The following is a 20,023-nucleotide window of genomic DNA, read 5'->3' as shown; positions in this document are numbered from 1 at the left end:
CCAAATGCCAGGCACAGGTCACAGCACGCCGGGCTGGCCACAGCATGGACTGCACCAGCCTGGGAACGGGCCTGGAGCCCGGGATCATGTCCTGGCAGCCCACGCTGGTTTGGGCAAGCCAGAGGGAGGAAGGCCACCATCACCTGACTTCCCCAAGCCTTTGAACCCGGGTGACTCCCCAGCTAATCAGCAGCCGAGCCGCCCGTCCCTCCCCACCAGCCCTGTTTCACAAGCAGCAGCAATTGGGGTGTGTTTATGCAAACTAATGAAGGGATGAGCTCAAACGGGAGCGGCTTTGACCCGGCACCCAAATCTGCCCACAAATTGTTTCCCTCTGGGAGGTGGCACGTTGTGACACAAGCAGGAGGGGAGGAGCTGCTTTGCCCTCTCCAGGGAGAGTGGTGGGACCAGGGCCATGTCCCCCCTTGGCATCCCCACCCCGGGAGGGCAGAGGGAGCAGCCTGGGCTGGGTCAGAGGGACACTGGCAGGCTGCAACTCAAGCCCTCCCGAGCTCCATAAAAATGGAGCTTTGGATCAAAAGCAGCACAAGCTGATTTAGCCAGGTCTGCTCCTGGAGGGGGGTCCCTGTCCTGGGGATCAGGGTCACAGCTCCATGCTGAGGTCACTGACACAGCCAAAACAGGATCTGCCTTGACTCAGCCCCGGGTGCCTTTATCGTGACAGGCCCAGAGCATCGCCCACATGCCTCAGTGCAATCCAGTGATCCCTCACCCTTCCTCCTCTGCTGGCTCAGTCACCGCTGGAAGGACAGGGAGGCTTCACCAGGAACTGCCCCATGGCTCCCTCAGACCATTAATCCCTTCTTTCCCAGACTCCATTTAAGCTGTTCCTAGGACTGGGTCCATCACACCTTCCCGCCCTGGCAGGACATGGGATTTCCACAATCCAGCGGAGAATTAATCCCCTGCTGCCCAAGCCAGAGCCCAGCACGGGGAAGGAGAAGGGCAGGACACCCACAGCCCAGCATTAGTCACCAGACCAATTCCCAGCCTTAATTCCTGCAGTTTAGAGGGTCAGGTTTGGAGTCAGCACGTTGACTAAGCAGCTTTTTGTTAAACCTCCTCCGTGACGCAGCCGGATATTCGCAGTCAGCCACACTCCAGCCGAGCCCGTGGCATTCCCAGGGTGGGATCTGGGCTGCAATCCCAACCCCCACCCCCTCCACCAGCACGGGGCAGCTCCCAGGAAGAACACAGGCCTTGGTTATAATGCTACATTTTTATTAAAGTAACAAAAGCATCGGTCTGTCAAAGGATCTGTACACTCTGGATATAAAATACTACTGTACATTAGTAACCACCCCACTCCCTCCTCCAAGTCCTTACAGACTTTCTACCATTTTCAACCAAATACAAAAAGCAGGTCCCGTTCAACAGTCCAGCTTGGTAAAAAAAAAAAAAATAAAATGACAGAAAACCCCTCAAATCCACTGTCTCAAACTCCACATCACTCAGCTCTGCAGGTGAACATCAGGCTTGTAGGCAGAAGGCAACAGAGCACACAAATTCACAGCTTTTACGTGTAACCAGCTACAAGAGAAAGGGATTATACCCAAATTTGGTTGGTTTTGAAGCTACAAACAGACACCTTTAACATTAGGCTCCTCCACACCAGGGACAAGAAGAATGAGGCTATTTTGGTTCTGGAGGTGGGGGCACGTTAGGAGCAGTTATAGTGTATTCCTTTGGTGGGGGCTGTTGTTCCTGGAAAACTCTTCTGGGAAGAGGGAGGGAATAGAGTTAAAAAGGGGGTGTAAATCTTAAGACTGCTTTGATCCTGACAAATTGCAGCCCAAGGAAGTACCAGCCTTCAGGAGCCTCCACAGCCAGCCCAGGAGCCCAGCAAAGCTCCTGCTGGGTGTGGGTCTCATCGTGGGCTTCCCACGCAAGCAGGTCAAGGGAGGACTCCAAAAAGCACCGAGATCCCTTTTCCCTGAAAAGGGAATTTGCTTTTTTGGAAGTTTCCAAGCGCTCCCCTCTCGGTGAGGTCACCTATTGCACAAGTTCACCATGGGAAAAGCCCCAGTGCTTTGTTTCAACTTCTGCTTTGCTGACGTGAGAGATTTCGGTGGCGCAGAGGGAAGTGATGCAACTCCAGGGCCACACTCTGCTCTTACTGCTCAGGGACAAACAACCACTTGACATTTAAAAAGCATTTTAGAGTCGAGGCTGATTTTCCAGTTCTGGAATTGATGATTTGAAGCTTACAAAAATCTGAACTTCTCCATGTTAGTAGTCAGAGTTGGGGAGCTGTGCTGAGTTATTTAATATATTAAAGACCAAGCTAAGAACTGTGGCAGATGGGAGCTTCCTTCCTCTCCCAGAGAGCCCCAGATTTGGAAATATATTGCACAAATGTTTGAGAACTTGAGTCATCATAGGCTGGGCAGGAACAACCCTGGTTTTGCCAGTTAGCTGCCAGGTCAGGAGAGAGGAAGGTTAAGAGTAGGCTGAGAGACAAATCTGGGAAGTTTTGCTACAACCAACCATGTCAATGCCCTTTGCTCCAATCCCTTCTCCTGGGATCAATGGAGGAGCACCAGTGGGTTGGTAAAAAGGCCAAGGACATCCAAATATCCCAGTAAAGGCTCCTTCCCAACAGGTAGGTGAAGTTTAGGGCAGCCCTTTAGCTCCCACCCCATTTGTAGTTTGAAGGCCAAATCCTGAACAACATCTGGGCAGTCTCCCTGAACACAAGTTCCACTGGGACTGCAAAAGGAGCTTTGCTGGAACAGGCAGAGCACAGGACCAGGCATTAATTGTGCAAAAGTTATGTTCCACGAGATCAGAACCAAACCATGCCCTTTACCACGGGGTCACTGGAGACAGGTCCCAGGGACAGGAGAGGAGGAGAGGGAAGTGCTGTGACTTTAAATGCAAAGTTAGGACACCAAAGCATCTGAGCATCCCACACACAGGGGGAAGAGCCCCCCAATACTTCTGATTTTAAGAAATAGGGCAGCAAAGGGGTTCTCACACACCAACCTCTACAGCACAGGGAGAGTTGCTTCAGCTCTTCTGGAGAAGTGACAATCAGGAGCTGGACTGGGCAACTTGTGCAGGCAGGAGGCCAAGCCCACGCCCGGGAGCACTGGGAGGCCACACAAGAGCAGGTCTGGGCTGATGTTTGAGCCACACAGAGCAGAGAGGCTTTGTAATTCCCAGCTGTCCCGTGCTGGTCTCGGGCTCTGGAGCGCCCGGCTCCGTGTGCAGCGTGGGAGACAGCCAGGGACTGGGAGCACCAGGGAAAACAGTCCTCCAGTGCCACCACAGCAGCTGCACGAGTCATCCTGGGCACGGCTCTGCATCCCCAGTGCAGCACCTCTGCCTTGCTCCACTTCCAGCGTGGCCCTTCCAGCCCAGCAGTGGACAGGGAAGGTGGAGGGGCTGGAGGCAGGGCAAGCTCCCCTCGCTGTGCTGGGAGTGGGGCAGAGCAGAGCTGCAACACGCACCGAGCAGGTCCAGGAGATGTGTGAGAGCAAAGGAGAGGGATCCCAGGGTCCCCAGCGTCACCCAGCCCCGAGGCAAGGCTCCCCCAGAACTATATCCAGGCCCCAGAGAGATCAAACCAGCTGGGGAGTGAAGCAGTGAAGGGAAGGCAGCACCTCCTTCCCCCCTTCTCAGCAATATTGCAACACCTGGTGCTACAGCAATAGTGCTGGGAACCAGGATGGGGAGAAGGTGACACATCTCCCACCACCAGCCACACTTCCCAGCCTGGCTCTTCCCCCTCATCCTCCATTCCAAGCTGCCCAAGTGAGCGAGCCAGCCCAAAACTGCCATCCAACACTAATTAGGTAGATATCGGCTTCATAAGAAAAACTCACAAGCTTGCAACAGCTTTAAAAAAGGCACCTGGAGCCCCGCCTCTGTTCAGAGCGGCGCCCGATATTTTAATTTTGGATTTTCTTGGATTTTTTTAAAAAATATAAATAGCTCTTCATCTTAAAAATAGATCCTCGGGTGAGGTATTACAGTAGCCTGTGTCTTGGCAGTGTAAGGACAAGAGGAGTATTTAGCTGGAGACAGTCATGATGTAGTTTTTGGAAGGACTGGTGCGGCCCAGCATCATCTGGTTCTTGCAGGTGAGCATCCCGTAGGAGCTGGGGGGCTTCGAGGCCTCGTACAAGACGCAGATGGAGCCGTCCTCGCCGATGCGATAGGACACCTCGTAGGGGTCCACCCAGAGCGTCAGCTCGCTGGGCAGGAGCTGGTAGAGCTGCGGGAGGCTCAGTCCGATCTGGCTCGCTGCCTTGCTGATAATGGGGTCCATTTTGTGGTTGATCCGGATGCAGCGGTACCCGGAGCCTTTGAAGGGTTTCTCGGGGAACCAGTGGTGTTTGTAGTGCTCTGCAAGGGAAGCGACAGGAGCGGTGAGCAGGCTGGAGGGGGTCTGTGTCCCGCCGTCGTCCCGAGGGCTCCCACATCTCCTGGAGGGAGCTCGGGGCTCCTCGGGAGTGCTCCTCAGGCTGCCTCCGGAGCCGAGTGCTCGATTCTTTGGTCACTGCTTGTTCCAAGGTGCGGCTCCTCCAAACCCCCGGAGGGCAGTGCAGGGACCCCAAGGCTGCCGGGGTGGCCGGGGCAGATACCCTATCACCCACCCCAAAGCACCGCGGCCCGGGAGCAACAGCCAGGTCATTCTCTAAGTTCAGGAGCGCTTTGCTACCTCTTATCAGAGCACAGCAACAAACAAACCATCCCTCCTTCGGGGCGATAACACCCGGCTGTGCCGGGCTGGGAGGGGACCCCTGAACCACCCAGTTCGTGCCGAGCCCAGACGTGCCCGTGGGGAGGGGAGTGCCAGACTCTGCTGACACAGGGAGGGGGCACAGACTGGCTTGGGATCGTCTGTATCCACCCTCAGCAAGGAGGGCTCCAAAAGGGAGCACAAAGCCCTCGGAGGCCGGGCAGGGGATCTGCTCGCTCCCAGGATGAGGCAGTTTCACGCAGGACCCCACAGGGACACAGGTGGGTGCCCTGGGGTCACACGGGTGGGTGCCAGTCCCCAGGGGGACACGGGTGGGCACCCAGGCAAAGGCACGAAGAGGTATCCGGCGTCAAGGACGTCACAGCCGGGTGTCAGGGAAAGACATCGATGCGTGCCCGACCCCAGGGGACACAGGTGGGCATCCAAAGAGGGACACCGGTTCTGGGAGCAACACAGGGGGGCACCCGGAGGATGCTCGGTCCTATCCCAGGCCCTGGGAGCCACATGGGCGGGGGCATCCGGAGAAAGACAGCCAGTTCTGGGAGCACCGGGGAAGGACACCAGCGGGCGCCCGGCCCCGAGGGGGACAGGAGGAGCCCGGACACGAGCGGGCTTCTCTCGCCGCACTCACCTGCGAGCGCCTCCCGCAGCGCCCCGCTGAAGACCTGGAGCTGCTGCTCGCTGACGCAGCCCCGCGTGCGCAGCAGGCTGGACACGAAGCCGACGGCGGCGGCGATCTCGGGCACCATGTCAGCGCGGGGCCCGCGGCGGGGGCCGTGGCGGTGGCTCATCCCGGCGCTGGGATCGGGGGTTCCCGCTGGGATCGGGGGTTCCCGTTCCGAGGGCTCCGCTCCGCCCGTTCTGCGCCGGCGGCGCCGCGCGCGCCTTATGCCCGGCCGGGGAGGGGCGGGGCCACGGCGGCGGCGCGCCCCCATTGGCTGAGGCGCTATGCAAACGAGGAGTATGCAAATCACGGTATGCTAATAGCGCGTGAGCTCAGCGCGAGAGGAGCGGTGACGTCACAGCGCGGGGGGGGCGGTTACGGGGCAGGTTCGGGGTGACCCGGGGGGGGACAAGGGACAAGGACGGGACAGGGATAAGGACGGGACAGGGACGGGACAGGGACACGGACAGGGACACACTCCACCCTCGACCCGCGGCACGGCCCCCGTGCGCTCCGGGGGTCGCGGGGTTGCGGCTCCTTGGCAGTCACCCACGGCAGAGCCGCCCCGAGCAGTGGAATCATCGAGTCATCGGATGGGTTGGAAGGGACACTAAAGATCATTTCGTTCCAACCCCCCTGCCATGAGCAGGGACACCCTCCACTAGACCAGGTTGCTCCAAGCCCCGTCCTGGCCTTGGACGCTTCCAGGGATGGGGCAGCCACAGCTTCTCTGGGAAATCCATTCCAGTGCCCCACCACCCTCACAGTAAAGAAGTTTTTCCTAATATCCAATCTAGAACTGTTTTCTGTCATTTTGAAGCCATCCCCCCTTGTCCTGTCACTCCAGGTCCTTGTCCCAAGCCCCTCTCCAGCTCTCCTGGAGCCCCTTTGAAGAGGCTCTAAGGTCTCCCTTCCAAAACACTCCTCCACATGCCAGAGCAGCCCAGGTGCCCTTTGTGACCCTAGAGAAACCCCCCTACAGGGGGTCTTTTCTCCCCAGCAATGTTTCCATCACCAAATTTCCTTCCCCAATACACATTCACAGATCCTTTTCTCCCAGACAAGTCCAAACCCTTTCCAGAGATCCCCGAGGAGTGCAGGGAGAACTTGCCATTGCCTGCACTGTCCCAGGCAGGTGAGGGAGATGAGGGGCAGCACTGCCATGACCACCTTCATCTTGCTGCCTGAGGAGGGTTTGGGGTGAGGGGTGAGGACAGACTTGGTGCCTCCTGCCAGCCAAAAGCCAGGCTGGAGGAAGAGCGGGACGCAGGAGGACGTGTCCCATCACGGAGCAGGGAGAACAAGCCAAGGCAGGCACGGAGCAGAACGTCCTCGGGTGCCTCCTCCAGCCCAGCAGGAGGGGAGAGCAGAAGCAGCACAAGCCCTGATGCTGTGGGAGATGAAGGAGCACCTTAAAGCCACGACAATGCCGGGAGCTGGCCCAGCTGGCCCAGCTGCCCAGCCACGCTGCCCAGCAGAAACACTGGCCCAGCTCCTGCTGAAACTGGCCCGGAGCTAAAGAACAGTGGGAGGCCAAGCTCTTTGCTTGCCTTTGCTTTGATCAACCATGAGAGAGTTAGTATCAAACCAGGCCGGGACTGTGAATGAATATTCCCTGGCAGAGGACCGGGATTGTTCCAGGCCATTGTCTCCCAGCCCCAGATGCCTCCTCAGCGTGCACCGGGGGAGGATCTGAAGCCACAGCTCTGATGTGATCCCCAGCGAGATCTCTTTCTCCTCCTGTGGCTGGGGCCTCATTTGGCATCTCCACAAGCAGTGGGTGCAGCTGGGGCAGATGAGGCAGGGAAGGAGCTCCTGTGGATTTGCCTGTGCCCGTGGAGCAGCGTTCCCACAGTGCTGCTCCTGTCGCTTATCAGGTGCTCCCTGATAAGGATGAGCCTGGGGCTGCTCAGCCCCAGCACATCCCACATCAGTGGGGCTCTCCCCGAGCCCCTCAGGGTCCTGTCCTATGTGGGCACCACGCTTGGCAAGGGGCAGTGAGAGCATCACCCACCCGTGCCCCCCAAAAGGGGGGATGTCACAGACAGGATGGGAGCCTTTCCAGCACCTCTTCACACAGCTCTCAAACTCCAATTGTTTCCCATGGCTCCAGGGTCTAATAGGATTTTTTGAGGCCTTTTGCTTGCAGTCTGCAGCTCGTTTTACTCCCACCCCTGTCACTCCTGGGTGCACACACTGCACACAGGGTGTCACACCCACAGGACGAGCCGGTGGCTGTGCAGCAAAGTGTGACCATCGAGCCAGAGCTCAGAGGGAGAAAATGGCTTTTGAAGTCATAGAAGAGGTGGATATAACAGATCCTGGCCAAGCAGGGCTCTGTGCTGACCCCGTTTCGTGCTCTGTGCAGCTCGAAGGCAAGTGCAGCAGGCACAGGGTGGGGTCAAGCTCGCAAGGAGATAGAGCCAAGGGTTCCCCGAGTCCTCCCCTCCCTGCTCCATCTGCCGCTCCATTCATCCACAGAGCAGAAGAAATCAAGCAAATCTCTTGCTATAAACCAGATTTGCCTTTGTAAGCTTTGAAATAAACCCAAGGATTAAAGTCTAAGGACTTTTTTTTTTTTTTCCCCTTAAGTCAGCAACACACATGAAAGAGCCCGTGGGGGCCTGTGAAACCCGGAGCCCAGCACGCTGCAGGGGGTTGGTTATCCTGCAGCCAGAGGCCCCTGGATGAGGCTGGATAAACACCCAGCCCCAGCCTGTCCACGCAGAGCCCCAGTGCTTTAAACACACCTGTGCTGTGAGCCAGCCACGCTCCCAGCGCGTGGGCACAGCCACCGTCAGCACAAACCCGGGGAGCAGGGGAACCATCCCGGGGGAGATGCCTTTGTGCAAAGACAGCAGGAAAAGCCACGGCGAAAATAAACCCTCAACTTTTATTTCTTTTTTTTTTTTTGGCTCTCCCAAACCCACGGGAGAGGCCTGGGCTGAGCTCGCCACCCAACCAGACCAGCTGGGAACGGGGAGAAGGGCTGGTTTCTCCCATCCAAAAGGAATACTTGGATGGTATCAACCAGTCCTGAGTCACTGGACAGTAGTTGGAGCAAGTCTGTCCTCCAGCCTGCCAAGAATAGCACTCATAGCCAGGGCTATTTATTTGCCATTAGGGGTAACTGTGCTCATTAAGTGCTGCTGATGAGCCACCCTGGGCAGGCAGGTTCCCCTGGTCCCCCCTGCTCTGCCAGGGATGGAGTAAGTGGTGGCACCATTCTCCAAATTCAGATCTTCCATTTATCCTTAGTCACCACCTTTCCACAGGCTCCCAGTGCCCAGCTCAGGGCCTTTGTCTGGTGTGTGTTCATCTGGTGGGACACAGGCCCTGGGCTCCCAAATCTGATTGTCTCTGCTAAGCCCTTCCAATAGGAGATTTCCTGTGGAGCTCAAGGACCTCTAAGCGGGTTATGTGCTCATAATTTCTGGCCCTGTTACAAGGCTGCAGTCTTAAAGACAGGGCATGAGGCTTAATGCACGCTTTCAAAGTGCTTTGAGGAGTTACAGAGCAAACAAACAATTAGAAAATAAAATTCATTTTAAGAAGAGAAGTTAGAGCTGGGTTTAATGCTGTTCTGGCTGGATTAGTTTCCGCCCTGTGTTTAGCTGAAAATGGCTGAGAGCATTTAGAATTCAACTTAAAAAAAACAACCCAAACCCAATAAACTTCTCCCCAGCGATTGGCCAGGCTGGGTCTGTAACTGGTTTGACAGGAATCAGGAGTTCGGATAGGCTTTCAAACACTCTGGGCCTGTTTATCCAAATGAGGCTCAAAACCAGTTGAGCTGGAAATTTTACAATAAAAGGGGAACATTTGGCTTTCAATCAAGGGTTAAAACTCAGCAGGGACAGCCCAGGCTGCTCACGGGGACTGAGGCTTTGCAAGTCAGCAACTCGTGGTGTTTTATGTTCACCTAAAAGGCAACAGTTCCCACGCTGCACTCGGGCTCGTTATGCTTTTTTGGGGGTGACGACACCCTTAATTCTGCTGGGCTCAAGTTTATAAGGCATGAGACACAAACCCCAATTTCAAGCCGTCCTGGAACACCATCAGAGCTGTCACATGGCCACAGTGGGAGTCTGCACCCCCTGTTACAGGCAGGAAAATAGTTCCACAGAATCAAGAATTAACATCCAAATCCTCCTCGTTAGACGTGTCCCCCAGATCTCTAAACGAGCTGTCACTTCCCCCAGCCGGGTCTCTCCCAGTCCCCCCAGCCTTTGGGAAGGGTTTGGAGGTTATCTGTGGAGATTTGAGGAGTCAAGGGCTGGCTTTCCTTAAGTTAAGGGGGGGGGAAACCTCTGGGAACAGTCCAGAACTGTAAAAATAATAGATGTATTGGGCCGGCTCAAATCTCATTACGTGGCTGTGCCGGAGGAGGCACAGACAACTGTGCCTGCAGTGCCAGCAGCCACCTGGTTGCTAACACCAGTTAAGCACAATCACTGGGAATTTAAGGGGAAAAAAGCCCAGGGGTAAGCTGGGCTAATATGTTTAATCACAGCTGTAATTGGTAACCCGGGTCTGACCCCAGAAACAGGCCTAGCAGGCAGGGTAAACAATAAAGCAAGACTCTAAAGCCCAGCCTACACTTATAGCTAATAAGTCCTTTCAAAACACACAGTTGTGAAATAAGGCCGTGACTGAACCGTGTGAAATGCGACTGGGGGGAGAGGGAGGGCAGGGGCAGGAAACAAACCCCCTTTAACCCCCGAGCTGCTCCCTCAGCCCATGTTCTCCAGCACGTCCCCATTCCCGGCAGTCCAGACCAAGGTCAGGCAGACCAGGCTCCTCAAAGCTTATCTCCCCCCTGGCTCCAGGGCACTGGGCTCTGCTCAGCACCTCGTCACCTACTCTGGTGCCTGGATGTCTTTTGTCAGCTCGACCCTTTGTTTGCTCTTTGTCGCCTGTAACCGGATCCCACTCCTGGGACCTCGGGATGTGCGGACGGGACATGTCAGGACACATTTTGGGCATGTCCAGGCAGTTCCATTTGTCCTACCAAGGACCTTTAAATACTCCCCTCTGCTTCTGTGTGGATGGGAGCTGGATTTCCCCACAGCATTTGCACACAGTGGCTTTTGCAGCCCAAGCCCAGGGCTGCAGCGAGGGACCACAGTGTTCCTCAGAGCCCTCTTTCACAGAACACCCTCCCTCTGTTCCACTTCCCTTGCTGCCCGCCTTGTTCCCTCATGGAAAACAACCTATCTGACCCTGTCATATCTGTTCAGAGGTATTTTGGGAAGCAAACATTGCTGTACTCAAGGGAGTAACAGCAGAAAGCGTTGCTTTCCTTCACACTCCTTAGGACTTTGGACCTAGTTTTCCACTGGTGCTGAGCTCCAGCTGCCACAGGGCTTTTCTCCTTGGTCTCACCAGATTTCTGCTGGACCACGTTGATGGTTCAAGAGGACGTTTGTTCAAAGCTCAGTATCATCAAGCAGAGATGAAGCCTCAGAGTTTGGCTCCTCACGAAGCCGCCTCGGTGGGGAAGGTGTGGATTTGACCTCACGCTGATTTCTGAGGTGGTTTCCTGTTCTTTGCATTTGGTTATTGTTTTTTTTCCACGTCCTCTCTGCAGGATGCGACAGCCTCCACCCACCTCTGTCCCTGTGAGGGGGTAGAAAGGAGACCCTGGCACAGGGCCAGGGGACCTGGGGCACGGTGGGGATGGAGGTGTTTGCACAGTCAGGGCCAGGGAAAGTTGTCAGCTGTGAAGCCTGGGTCAGGCTTGTTGGTTTATGAGATAAAACGAGTCCAGAGCCCTGGTTCTCTCTCAGAAACAAGGAGCAGCAGAGCTCCAGGATAAGGCACTGCAGTGAGACCTGCCCTGGACACCCCCTGGTCCTGCTCCACCCCTCTGCCCTTCAGCAGCCCTTGGCGATAACATCTTCCCCCAGCCCTGCTCCAGCCCAGGGTAAACAGCACGTGTGAGACACAGCTGGGCCGCAGAGGCCATTGCCCCTCAGTAATTGTCCCTTATCGCAGCACCCCGGGGTGTGGCCACCTAGCCCTGCTCTTTCCCCTCTGGAAACTCCCAGAATAAATCCTGACTCCAGTCAAAACACCATTTCCCCCCCACACACAGCTGGGAACAGGTGAACCCAGCACTAACTGTGGTGGCAAACCCAGGGATAACTCGGGACACAGGCTCCAAGTCCTCCTCAGCACCGCAAAGGCACCCCCGGACAACCATCCTCGAGGGGGTTTGGGGTCTGACGTGGGAGAGGCACAGCCAGCACAACTGAAAACTGAGCCTGAGAGATGCCAGGTCTTGTTTCCAGGCCAGAGATGCTGGGTCTTGTTCCAAGCCACAAAGCCCAGGCAGGACACAGGGAGCTGTGCCGGTGCTGCTGCCCGCTGGGATAATGGGATAAGGGGCCAGCATTCCTCCCCTTTCCCGGTGTTTTTTGGGCAAACCTTCCTCCTTGGGTCTCTCTCACACCTTTCCTTCTAAGGGAGGCTGGAGGGAGGGATATATTTAGGGATTTCACACTTCACTGACACGCAGCCGTGCTACGAAAAAGGGATTTTTTTTCTTTTCTTAGAAACAAGAAGTTAAAAAAAAAACCAAACCAACGAACCCCTCTGGCTGAAACCACAGGACAGGATTTTTTTTTTTAGGTGGTGAGAATGTGACTCGGCTGCCAAACTGCAGCTCAGCCAGGCTGTGAGGAGCTGCCAAGGCAGCACATTGCCGAAATCTGTGTTTATTGCTTATAAAGCATTAACCCAGGGGAACGTTGGTGCAGCTCCATGGCAACCCCAATCACCGGCACAAAAACAAGGGCAGGAGCACCAAAGGCTCTGTGGCTGGAGCAGCTGGTAAGTGAATTTACTGACCCTGTTCAGAGCCGCCCCGAGTCTCTGCTGGGCTTGAATGTGTTTTCTGAAAGGCTGTGAAAAGCAGGTTATTTACTCCCAGTTCGGAGGGGAAGAGCAGGAGACGGTCACAGATTAAAGCGATTTCCATTGTGGCACCACAGACCTGAGCTGCCACCACGGAGCCCTTCGCTCGAGGGTTTTGTGTGACACAGTGTCAACCAGAAAACGGGACCTTTCTGGGAAGTTCTGTGCTTTCCCACCAGGCTGAAGGGATCCAGTCAGTCCCAGCAGGCTTCAAAGACTCGGTGTAGCAGGTGCTGCTTAGCAGAAGAGAAGACAAGTAGGTTTAGAGCTTCAGACCTGGGCCTGCTCTAGTTCATGGCACGCTGACCTGGTCGGGGCTGGCTCCAGATCTCATTCCCCTCACAGATTGTGGATCTGGCCAGATGGATCCGGCTTCCCCTCCTCTCCCTCCCCACCAGCCCACTTCTTAGTCCGCAGCTCAACTGCCCAGCCTGGATTATGTCAGGAATAATCTACAGCTAAAGCTCTGCCCAATCCACCCCTCTCCCTGTGCCCAGACTGCAAATCCAGGGTGGACTTCTGTGCTCCAGCCAGCGAGAGCTGCTGCTGGCCCAGGCCCTGGCGTGGGAGAGCAGGGACAGTGGGAGAAGGTCCTTGGGGTGCTTCTCAGGCTACACCCACAAATATGAAAGAGGCCATCGCTTCCCAGGGCCCAGCAAAGATCCCAGTCCCTGCAAACAGCAATTAGGGCACAAAGAGGCCCAGATAAAGCAGGGCAACACCCTGCCAGAGCTTAGGTCTGGGTGGTGCCTTTTCCCAAGCTGATCCCAGCTTGGAGAGATACCTCCTGGGGAGCAGGTGGACTCTTGCAGGACTGCTCCAGGCTGTTCCCAAGGGTTCCTCGCCCGCCCTGGCGAAGGTGGCTAATTGGTTTTGGTGGGGTGCTGCACCTGGGCAGGGGGAGGCAGGGGCAGGGTGTCCCACAGGGACTCACCCTCCGGGGCTTTGCAAACCTCCCCACCATCCACGAGTCCCCCCCGGCCGGCGTGTTCTCCCAAACCACAGCCCGGCTGCTCCGCAGGGAACACCGAGGGCCAGCTGAGCAGCAGAGCAGGGGCAGGCTCAGTATCAGCCTTCACACGTCTCTGTCTGTCTGTCTGGCAGCTCCGAGGAGGAAGCAGATGTGGTTTTCTCCACCCTGCCTGTTGCGAAGTCCCACAGAACGTTCTGTTACTCAAGGAAGCCCAGGAGGCCCGAGCCGAGCTGGGATGTGGGCTCAGAGCTGGAGCTGGCCCTGCACTGCTGGGGGTGGGAGCTGTTCAAGTAGGGGTCATGTACTCAAAAGCCTGGGTCTGGATTGCACACAGAGTTCAGCTGCGTTTGGACCCCAAATTTCGGGTTAGAGCCACGTCTGTTACTCACAGGAGCAGCTCATAAGCTCCCCCTTCATATTTTGGCATTCGAGCAACAGGCAAGGCTTTGGCAGAGGCTCTGGGGGCATTTTTCCACTCAGGAAATGAAGAGAGTCATGATTTTATCTGTGTACGGCTGAGGGGAGGAGGTGGGAGCTGGATTCCTGAGCCATTTTCAGGTCAGATCTTGGTGCCTGTGCAAGGTTTTGATCTGTTGCTCAGTGTCTGCTCAGGACTTTGGTCTCACTTTACAAAAACCCAAGAGCTCCGAGTGGAAGCAGGTTGGGAACGAACCAGGGACACTTAAACCTGCTTGAGCTAAACATAACTTCAGTGTCCTGGCAATAGTCCCCAGGAGGCTGCCCTGAGGTGTGCCAGGGATGTGATGGCCCCAAGGACATGGCAAGGGCAGAGGTGACCACGAGGGACCAGCCACCGGCCCAGGCTGCTCCATCCACTGCTGCTGAGCAACGTTCCCAAAAAATCCTTGGAGTGGTTGTCCTGCACCACTATCTCACACTGTAATTAGTGCTTTGGGGAGCCCAGTTATACCCCAGCCCTGCCCCTCCCCAGCCAGCAGTACTGGCAGGGACAGTCCCTCTCCCACCCCAGACAGCTCTGTCCCTGTCTCCGCAGGGAGGGCAGCGAAGCCGTCTGGGATCTCTCGGCACCTCTGGAATTTGAGCAGGCACCGAGACACAAACAGGGTGGCTCAGCTGTGCCAAGAACAACTGGAAATCCAGCCTATGGACACTGTTCCCCACCAGGAAAAGGCTGTGCAAAGGAGAGCAGAAGGCTCTGGGTGCAGAGGGGGGTGAGCTGTATCACAAGGGGAGGAGCTCCCCGGCTGCAGAAGAAACAACATCGTGGCTGACACAGCTCCCTGTTGGGCACAGCAGCCCCAGGGAGGGCCTGTCGTCACAGCAGGACTCTCCAGAGCCTTTGGCAGCAGGGATTTGCAGCCACATTCCTTAGAAAACAAAAGGATTGGAAAAAAACAGTGAGGACAATAACTCACTTTTCCCTTCCCTTCCTGTAATTCCCTCACACCGAAGGAATTAACACAGGGCTCTGGAGAAACCTTCCTGACAGCTGGGAAAGCACAGTTGGGGCTGTGGGCAGAGACAGGGCACAGGGACAGAGGTGCCAGGCAGCTCCAGCTCGCTGTTCCTCAGTTTCCTGCTGCACAGGGAGGTTCACTTCCCGTTCTGGAAGCACCTGGAGACTTGTGAGCCTGGAAAGGTGCATTGCCAATGAGGGGAAGGAGCTGGGAATGTTGCTGTAGGCAGCTCCTGCCAGAAAGAGGATGGATGCTGGGAAGATCTCCCCGCAGCAAACATTGCACAGGAGGGGAAGGGAGGGGAAAATCGCCTTCCAGCTTCCCTGGAGCAACAGCCAGAAGAAAACACAGAGCCCAGGACTGTTTTCTTCTGGTCCTTGCAGAGGGGCCTTTCTCAGCCTGGATCATGAACACTGGGGATGGAAATGGCTCAGTGGAGCGGGGAAACATTCCCATGTGCCCCATTAGTCGTGGCTGACAGGGCTCCTGGGATCTCCACTCCCTCCTGTGCCTGCAGCTCTCCCCGAGATAACCAGTTCAGATTGGCCTCCTGCACATGCCCTTGAAATCTGCGGAGGCTGGAAGAGTAAACAGACCTTAAAAGGGTCTCAAATTCCAGCCTTCCACTCCCTCTTCTCAGGAGTGCTCCTGAGGGGAGCAGCTTTCGCAGAGACCAGGCAGCCGGAGGCCTCTTGGTCACACAAAGCAGCTAAGAATAACTGCCAGCCCTGAGCCTGCCTGCTCCAGAGCCCAGGAGGGCCCTTCCTTGGCGTCTGTCCACACTTGTCAACCATAAATGGCTGTTTTCCCTCTTTCTAGCAAGGCCACATTGTGCTCCCACTGTTGTGCTCCCCCACTAGAAATTCCAGCTCGGAGCTGCCAGCGCTTGAGATCTCGGCACAAGTCTCCTCATGTTTGAGGCTTTTCTTGCCCTCCTGCAAGGGGTGAGACTTTAATTAAAGAAAGGTTATTGCTGAGCAGAAAACTGAAAACAGGAACTGGCTCTGCAGATCCACGCTCGGGTCTGAAACACAGGAGTCAGCTGGAGAACAGACAGATCCTTCCACTGCAAACCAAGTTTTTTCACATCAGCACCGTTTTGTTGGGAAGGTTTCTCAGAACCAGGCTGGAATTTCTCCCCAAACAGCAAGGGAGGAAGGCAGCAAGTGAGCCTCTGCCTAGAGTCACCTGTGGGGTGACAGCTCTCCATGTCAGTCCCTTCTGGTGTGTCCCACCTGGACCTGGATCACTCCCACCCAGAATCTCAGGTTCTGTCTCCTTCAGAACTAAAACAAGACAAAAAATCTCCTCTTTTTTTTTTTTTTTTTTTTTTTTTTTTTTTGGCAAGAAGGAAGAAAATAAAAAGAGTTCTTCTCCAGCCAGCTTTTTCCCAGCAGGAGCAGAACAAGGGTGTCCACTTCAAAGGTGTCACCTGAGACACACCTAAGCTGAGGCCTTTAGAGGCATCTGAGTGCTTCAGAGACATGTAAGCAAGTAAATCATCTGAAGGGCCACCTTGGACTCTATAAATGCCCCTGGGTATGCGAAAAATTGGCCACAATTACTCTGTGGGGTGCTTACCTTACATGATTGTCTTAATTACACGGGGCTGCCTAATGACACTTTATGCAGCTTTAACTATGCAAAGAAAGGCATCACACGTGGGACAGAAAAGGTTCTGACCACACCACGGCCAACGTGAGAAAACCAGCAGCCTTCCTGATGGACCCACTTTGCCTCCTGCTCTCTGACCCTGCTCAGCAGGTTCCCAGATAAGATGAAAGCCCTGGGTGTGATCCCAGTGATGGCAACACACTCCTGGATCGGGCTGGGGATGCGGGGACTTTCCAGCTGAGCAGCACCGTGACTGTCCTTAGCTGGGGCTGTTTGTGCCGGGGTGGGAGCTGTTCCCAGGTGACTCCCTCCTCCTCCTCCCAGCCCTGCAACCTTGGGAGCTGGATTTTTTTCCCCCTGTTTCTTTGGGGTTTTTTGAGCGATGCCACGTAGGCCCAGAGCAGAGCGTGTGTCTTATCTCACAGCCACCCACATGAAAGGAGGAACTCTGCAGCCACGTCAGAGCTGCAGGGGAGGCAGGGAGAGCACGGCCCTGCCGGGCAGGGAGGACGTGTGTGCCGGGGAAAGGTGCCTTGCCAGGGATTCTGCATCTGGCTTGGGGTTTTCCCAGGAGCTGAGGAGCAGTCAGGTGGGGGTCTGACTTCAGCCTGTCTTAAAGACTTGTTGTAAACTGCTCAGATTTCCAAACACCTGAGCAAATATATAACCTGCTCTGAATAACACACCACTGTCAGCCTGCTCTGATTTGATGCCCCCCTTTTTTTTTTTAATCCCCCTTTTCCAGGCATTTCGAAGCCCCAGACTGAAGGTGTGTTATGAAGTGGTTCTGCTTTGCTACTCCAGCTCTTTTTTCTCCACACACACAGCCTGCTGGATCCCCCAAAAGTGCCCCAGTTTAGGCTCTGCCTCGGGACATGGACCTCCCAAGTTTTGTGGAGGGCAAACGACCCTTTCCACTTCCAAAAAACGACCCAGCTGCCTTAGAGAGGGTGGGATGGGGGAGAGCCATTGGAGAAGCAAATCCAAATATAACCCTGGAAAAGCATTCCACTCCAATTAATTATTAGCAGCGAAACAACGTTTTTAAAAGAGAAAGGAAAATATTGTGCTGAGCTGAGGGAAAAAAAAAAAAAGAGGGAGGTCTGCCAGCCCTGGAGTGTGTTTATCCCGGGGGTTGTTTAAGCCCTTAGTGCTGAGTTACTGACAGAGCCCAGCTGTTCCCGAATCTCAGCCCTCCCCTGTGCTCTCCAGTGGACTCTGCTCTCGTCTGCACCCAAAAAAGGGCCGCGTTTCCCTTCCCGGCCCTGCCTGACGTGGCTGTTCCCTGCACGTCAGCAGGCCCAGCTCCTCAGCAGGAAGCTGGCGAGAGCTTCTGCAAAACAAGTGACGTAGGAGCAGCCACAGAGCACAGCAAAAGCCTCCCACGAGGGCAGGGGGAGCGGGGCTGGGGAGCAGAGCCGCTTCCAAAGATGGACATCCCTCCATGACCGGGGCGCTGGAGCCCCGGGAGCTCCAGGGGTGCTGCTGGGGGGGGCACAGGCTGGTTTTCCAGTTTTTATGGAGATTGGCATGGGAACAAAGGGCTCCCATGGGCAAGCACGTTTAGGGTGCCAGGATACCTGGAAGAGGGAATGCATCCAGCCTGGAAGGGAGGGAGGAAGGGAAGGGAGGCACAGAGGGCAGCTCCGTGTGGGGCATCCCAGTCCAGGGCACCTTTCCTCAGGGATAATGGGCATTGTCGGGGTGGGATGGGTGGGGAAAACAGGTCATGTTCCATGTCCCAGCCACGGATGGGACAAGGGGGTGTTCACTCCCCTGGGGGTAAAATAAAGGGTCAGCAAACAAAAGGGGGGCCCCTTCCCACCCCCATCCCCAGGTCTGCCCCGTGAGGAGGAATTACGGCTGCTACAAGAAATTATAACATGAACACTTTTACTTCCCCTTCCCTCTCTCCCCCGAGCCCTGGCAGCCTCTCAGGGCTCTCTCAGCCCCAGGCCAGCCCCAGGAGAGTCCCCACAGTGACAGCCAGGAATACAGGATCAAACCCAGGGCAGTGCCCCCAGTGCAGCTTCCCCACTCCCCGTCAGCCGAACTGGGTTCACACGCTGTTCCCAGTGTTCCCTCCCTGCAGCACAGCCCTGGGCCAGCAGTAATTGGGAGCTTCTTTGATGAATTTGCCTTTTATTGCTTTCAAGTTCACAGCAGTTCTCAGCCTAAACGGGTTTTCTCCCATACCTGCAATATTCAGAATTATTGGCTGAAGCTGCTCGGAGTGACACATCAAATCACACACTGGTGGAAGGGACCTGAAGGATCATCAGCTTGTTCCAAGCCCCTGTCCCAGGACAGGAACCTCCTGTATCCAGGAGCTCGTGGAAGGAAAGGCTCTTTCAAAGGTGCTGCTGTACCTTCCCCAGCTCCATTCCCATCTCTGGATATGCTCCAGCACCTCAATGTCTTTCTTGGAGCGAGGGGCCCAGAGCTGGACACAGGATTCAAAGTGTGGAATTTCGTGGCCCCATAAACTCCACACCCTTAAACTCCACATAATCTGCCAACCCTCCCCCTGGATCTTGAGACACACTCAAATATTCTCAATTTCTGAGTTCATTCCTGAGGCTCCTTCGTTTCCATGAAGGTTTTTAGGCTTCCCCCTCCTGCTGCACTAACCTGAGGGAATGGGATATACTGGCAAAGGATCTTGTTCCCTTGCTGCCCCAGAAACTCTGAATGGCAAAAAGGGTGGAGGTGCTTGGGGAGATAAACCCCATCCAGCAAGATTGGGAAACAAAACTGTTCTTGCAAAACAAGGCCAGTGGCTGCTGAAGTGTGGGGACAGAGATAACGTCTCTGCTTGGAATCGAGGCCACGTTTCACCCCGTTCAGGAAAGCTGAACTGGGGGTCAGCCTGACTTCTGGGCTATTTTGAGCCCTGTGGGTTGAAGGGCACCTGGAGCTGCTGCTTCAGGACCGAATGTTTAATTTAAAGGCTATTTGGTTGCTCGGGTTTCCAGGGCCCGAAATGCTATTGAATTATTTTAAAAACCTTTCTTGTGATGGAGCAAGGGCATTTGTGGGTGTAAGTGAGAGGAGCTCGTGCCCTGGGGAGGGGGTGTGAGGGTCCACATCCGTTTTTAGACCCCTAAATTTTGTTTTCCTGGTCTCCTGGCACAGTGGCCGCTGGAGGCACAGGATCAGCTGCTCCCACTCCCTGCCTGGGTTGTCTCAGCAACAGTTGCCTCAGTACTCCTGTTGTGTCCTGTAAATGTTTAATGGGAAGCTTATCTCTCTTACCTCCCCAGATGGCTCAGGTTATTGAGCTTGTGAACACGGATTAATTGGAAATGGGCAGATGTTGGCTAACCAGAAAAAGAGCTTAGTAAGTAATTAGATGAGCTGGGATGGTGGTGTGGGGGCAGAGCATCCTCTGAAGGGTTCAGAGGGAAAAGGACAGGGCTGAAAGGAAGTTCCTGTTCCCTGCTCTGAGGTCCTGGCAAGGAGCAGAGCTCCTGAGCACTGGATGAGATGCAGGACAGTGTCCCAACACCCATGTCCAGCCCAGTGGCAGCCACAGTTCAGTGAAGGATTAGCCCCCAGCACTCCCAGCTTGTCTCAGCCCCCAATCCAGGGCATCTGGTTCTTTCCTGATAATGGGGATTGTCGGGGTGGGATGGATGGGGAAAACAGGTCATGTTCCATGGCTGAACCTGCCCCTTGGAACCCTG

The 20,023-nt window shown here is 55.4% G+C and overlaps 1 protein-coding gene across 1 annotated transcript; it reads right to left on the bottom strand.

Annotated features, from left to right (window-relative positions):
• Positions 1-1,225: 1,225 nt before the first annotated feature.
• BTG2 (BTG anti-proliferation factor 2) lies at positions 1,226-5,603 on the bottom strand. Its single transcript, XM_064636011.1, has 2 exons — positions 5,361-5,603; positions 1,226-4,371 (listed from the first exon to the last, which is right to left on the bottom strand). Exons 1-2 carry the CDS (start codon positions 5,518-5,520, stop codon positions 4,037-4,039), a joined length of 495 nt encoding a protein of 164 aa, XP_064492081.1. The 5' UTR covers positions 5,521-5,603; the 3' UTR covers positions 1,226-4,036.
• Between the last annotated feature and the right edge of the window lie 14,420 nt (positions 5,604-20,023).

The sequence above is a fragment of the Pseudopipra pipra genome, chromosome 25 (genome assembly GCF_036250125.1).
Source record: "Pseudopipra pipra isolate bDixPip1 chromosome 25, bDixPip1.hap1, whole genome shotgun sequence".
Lineage (NCBI taxonomy): Eukaryota > Metazoa > Chordata > Aves > Passeriformes > Pipridae > Pseudopipra > Pseudopipra pipra.
Note: the sequence above shows the minus strand (reverse complement) of the source record. Positions and strands in the feature narration are given on the sequence as shown.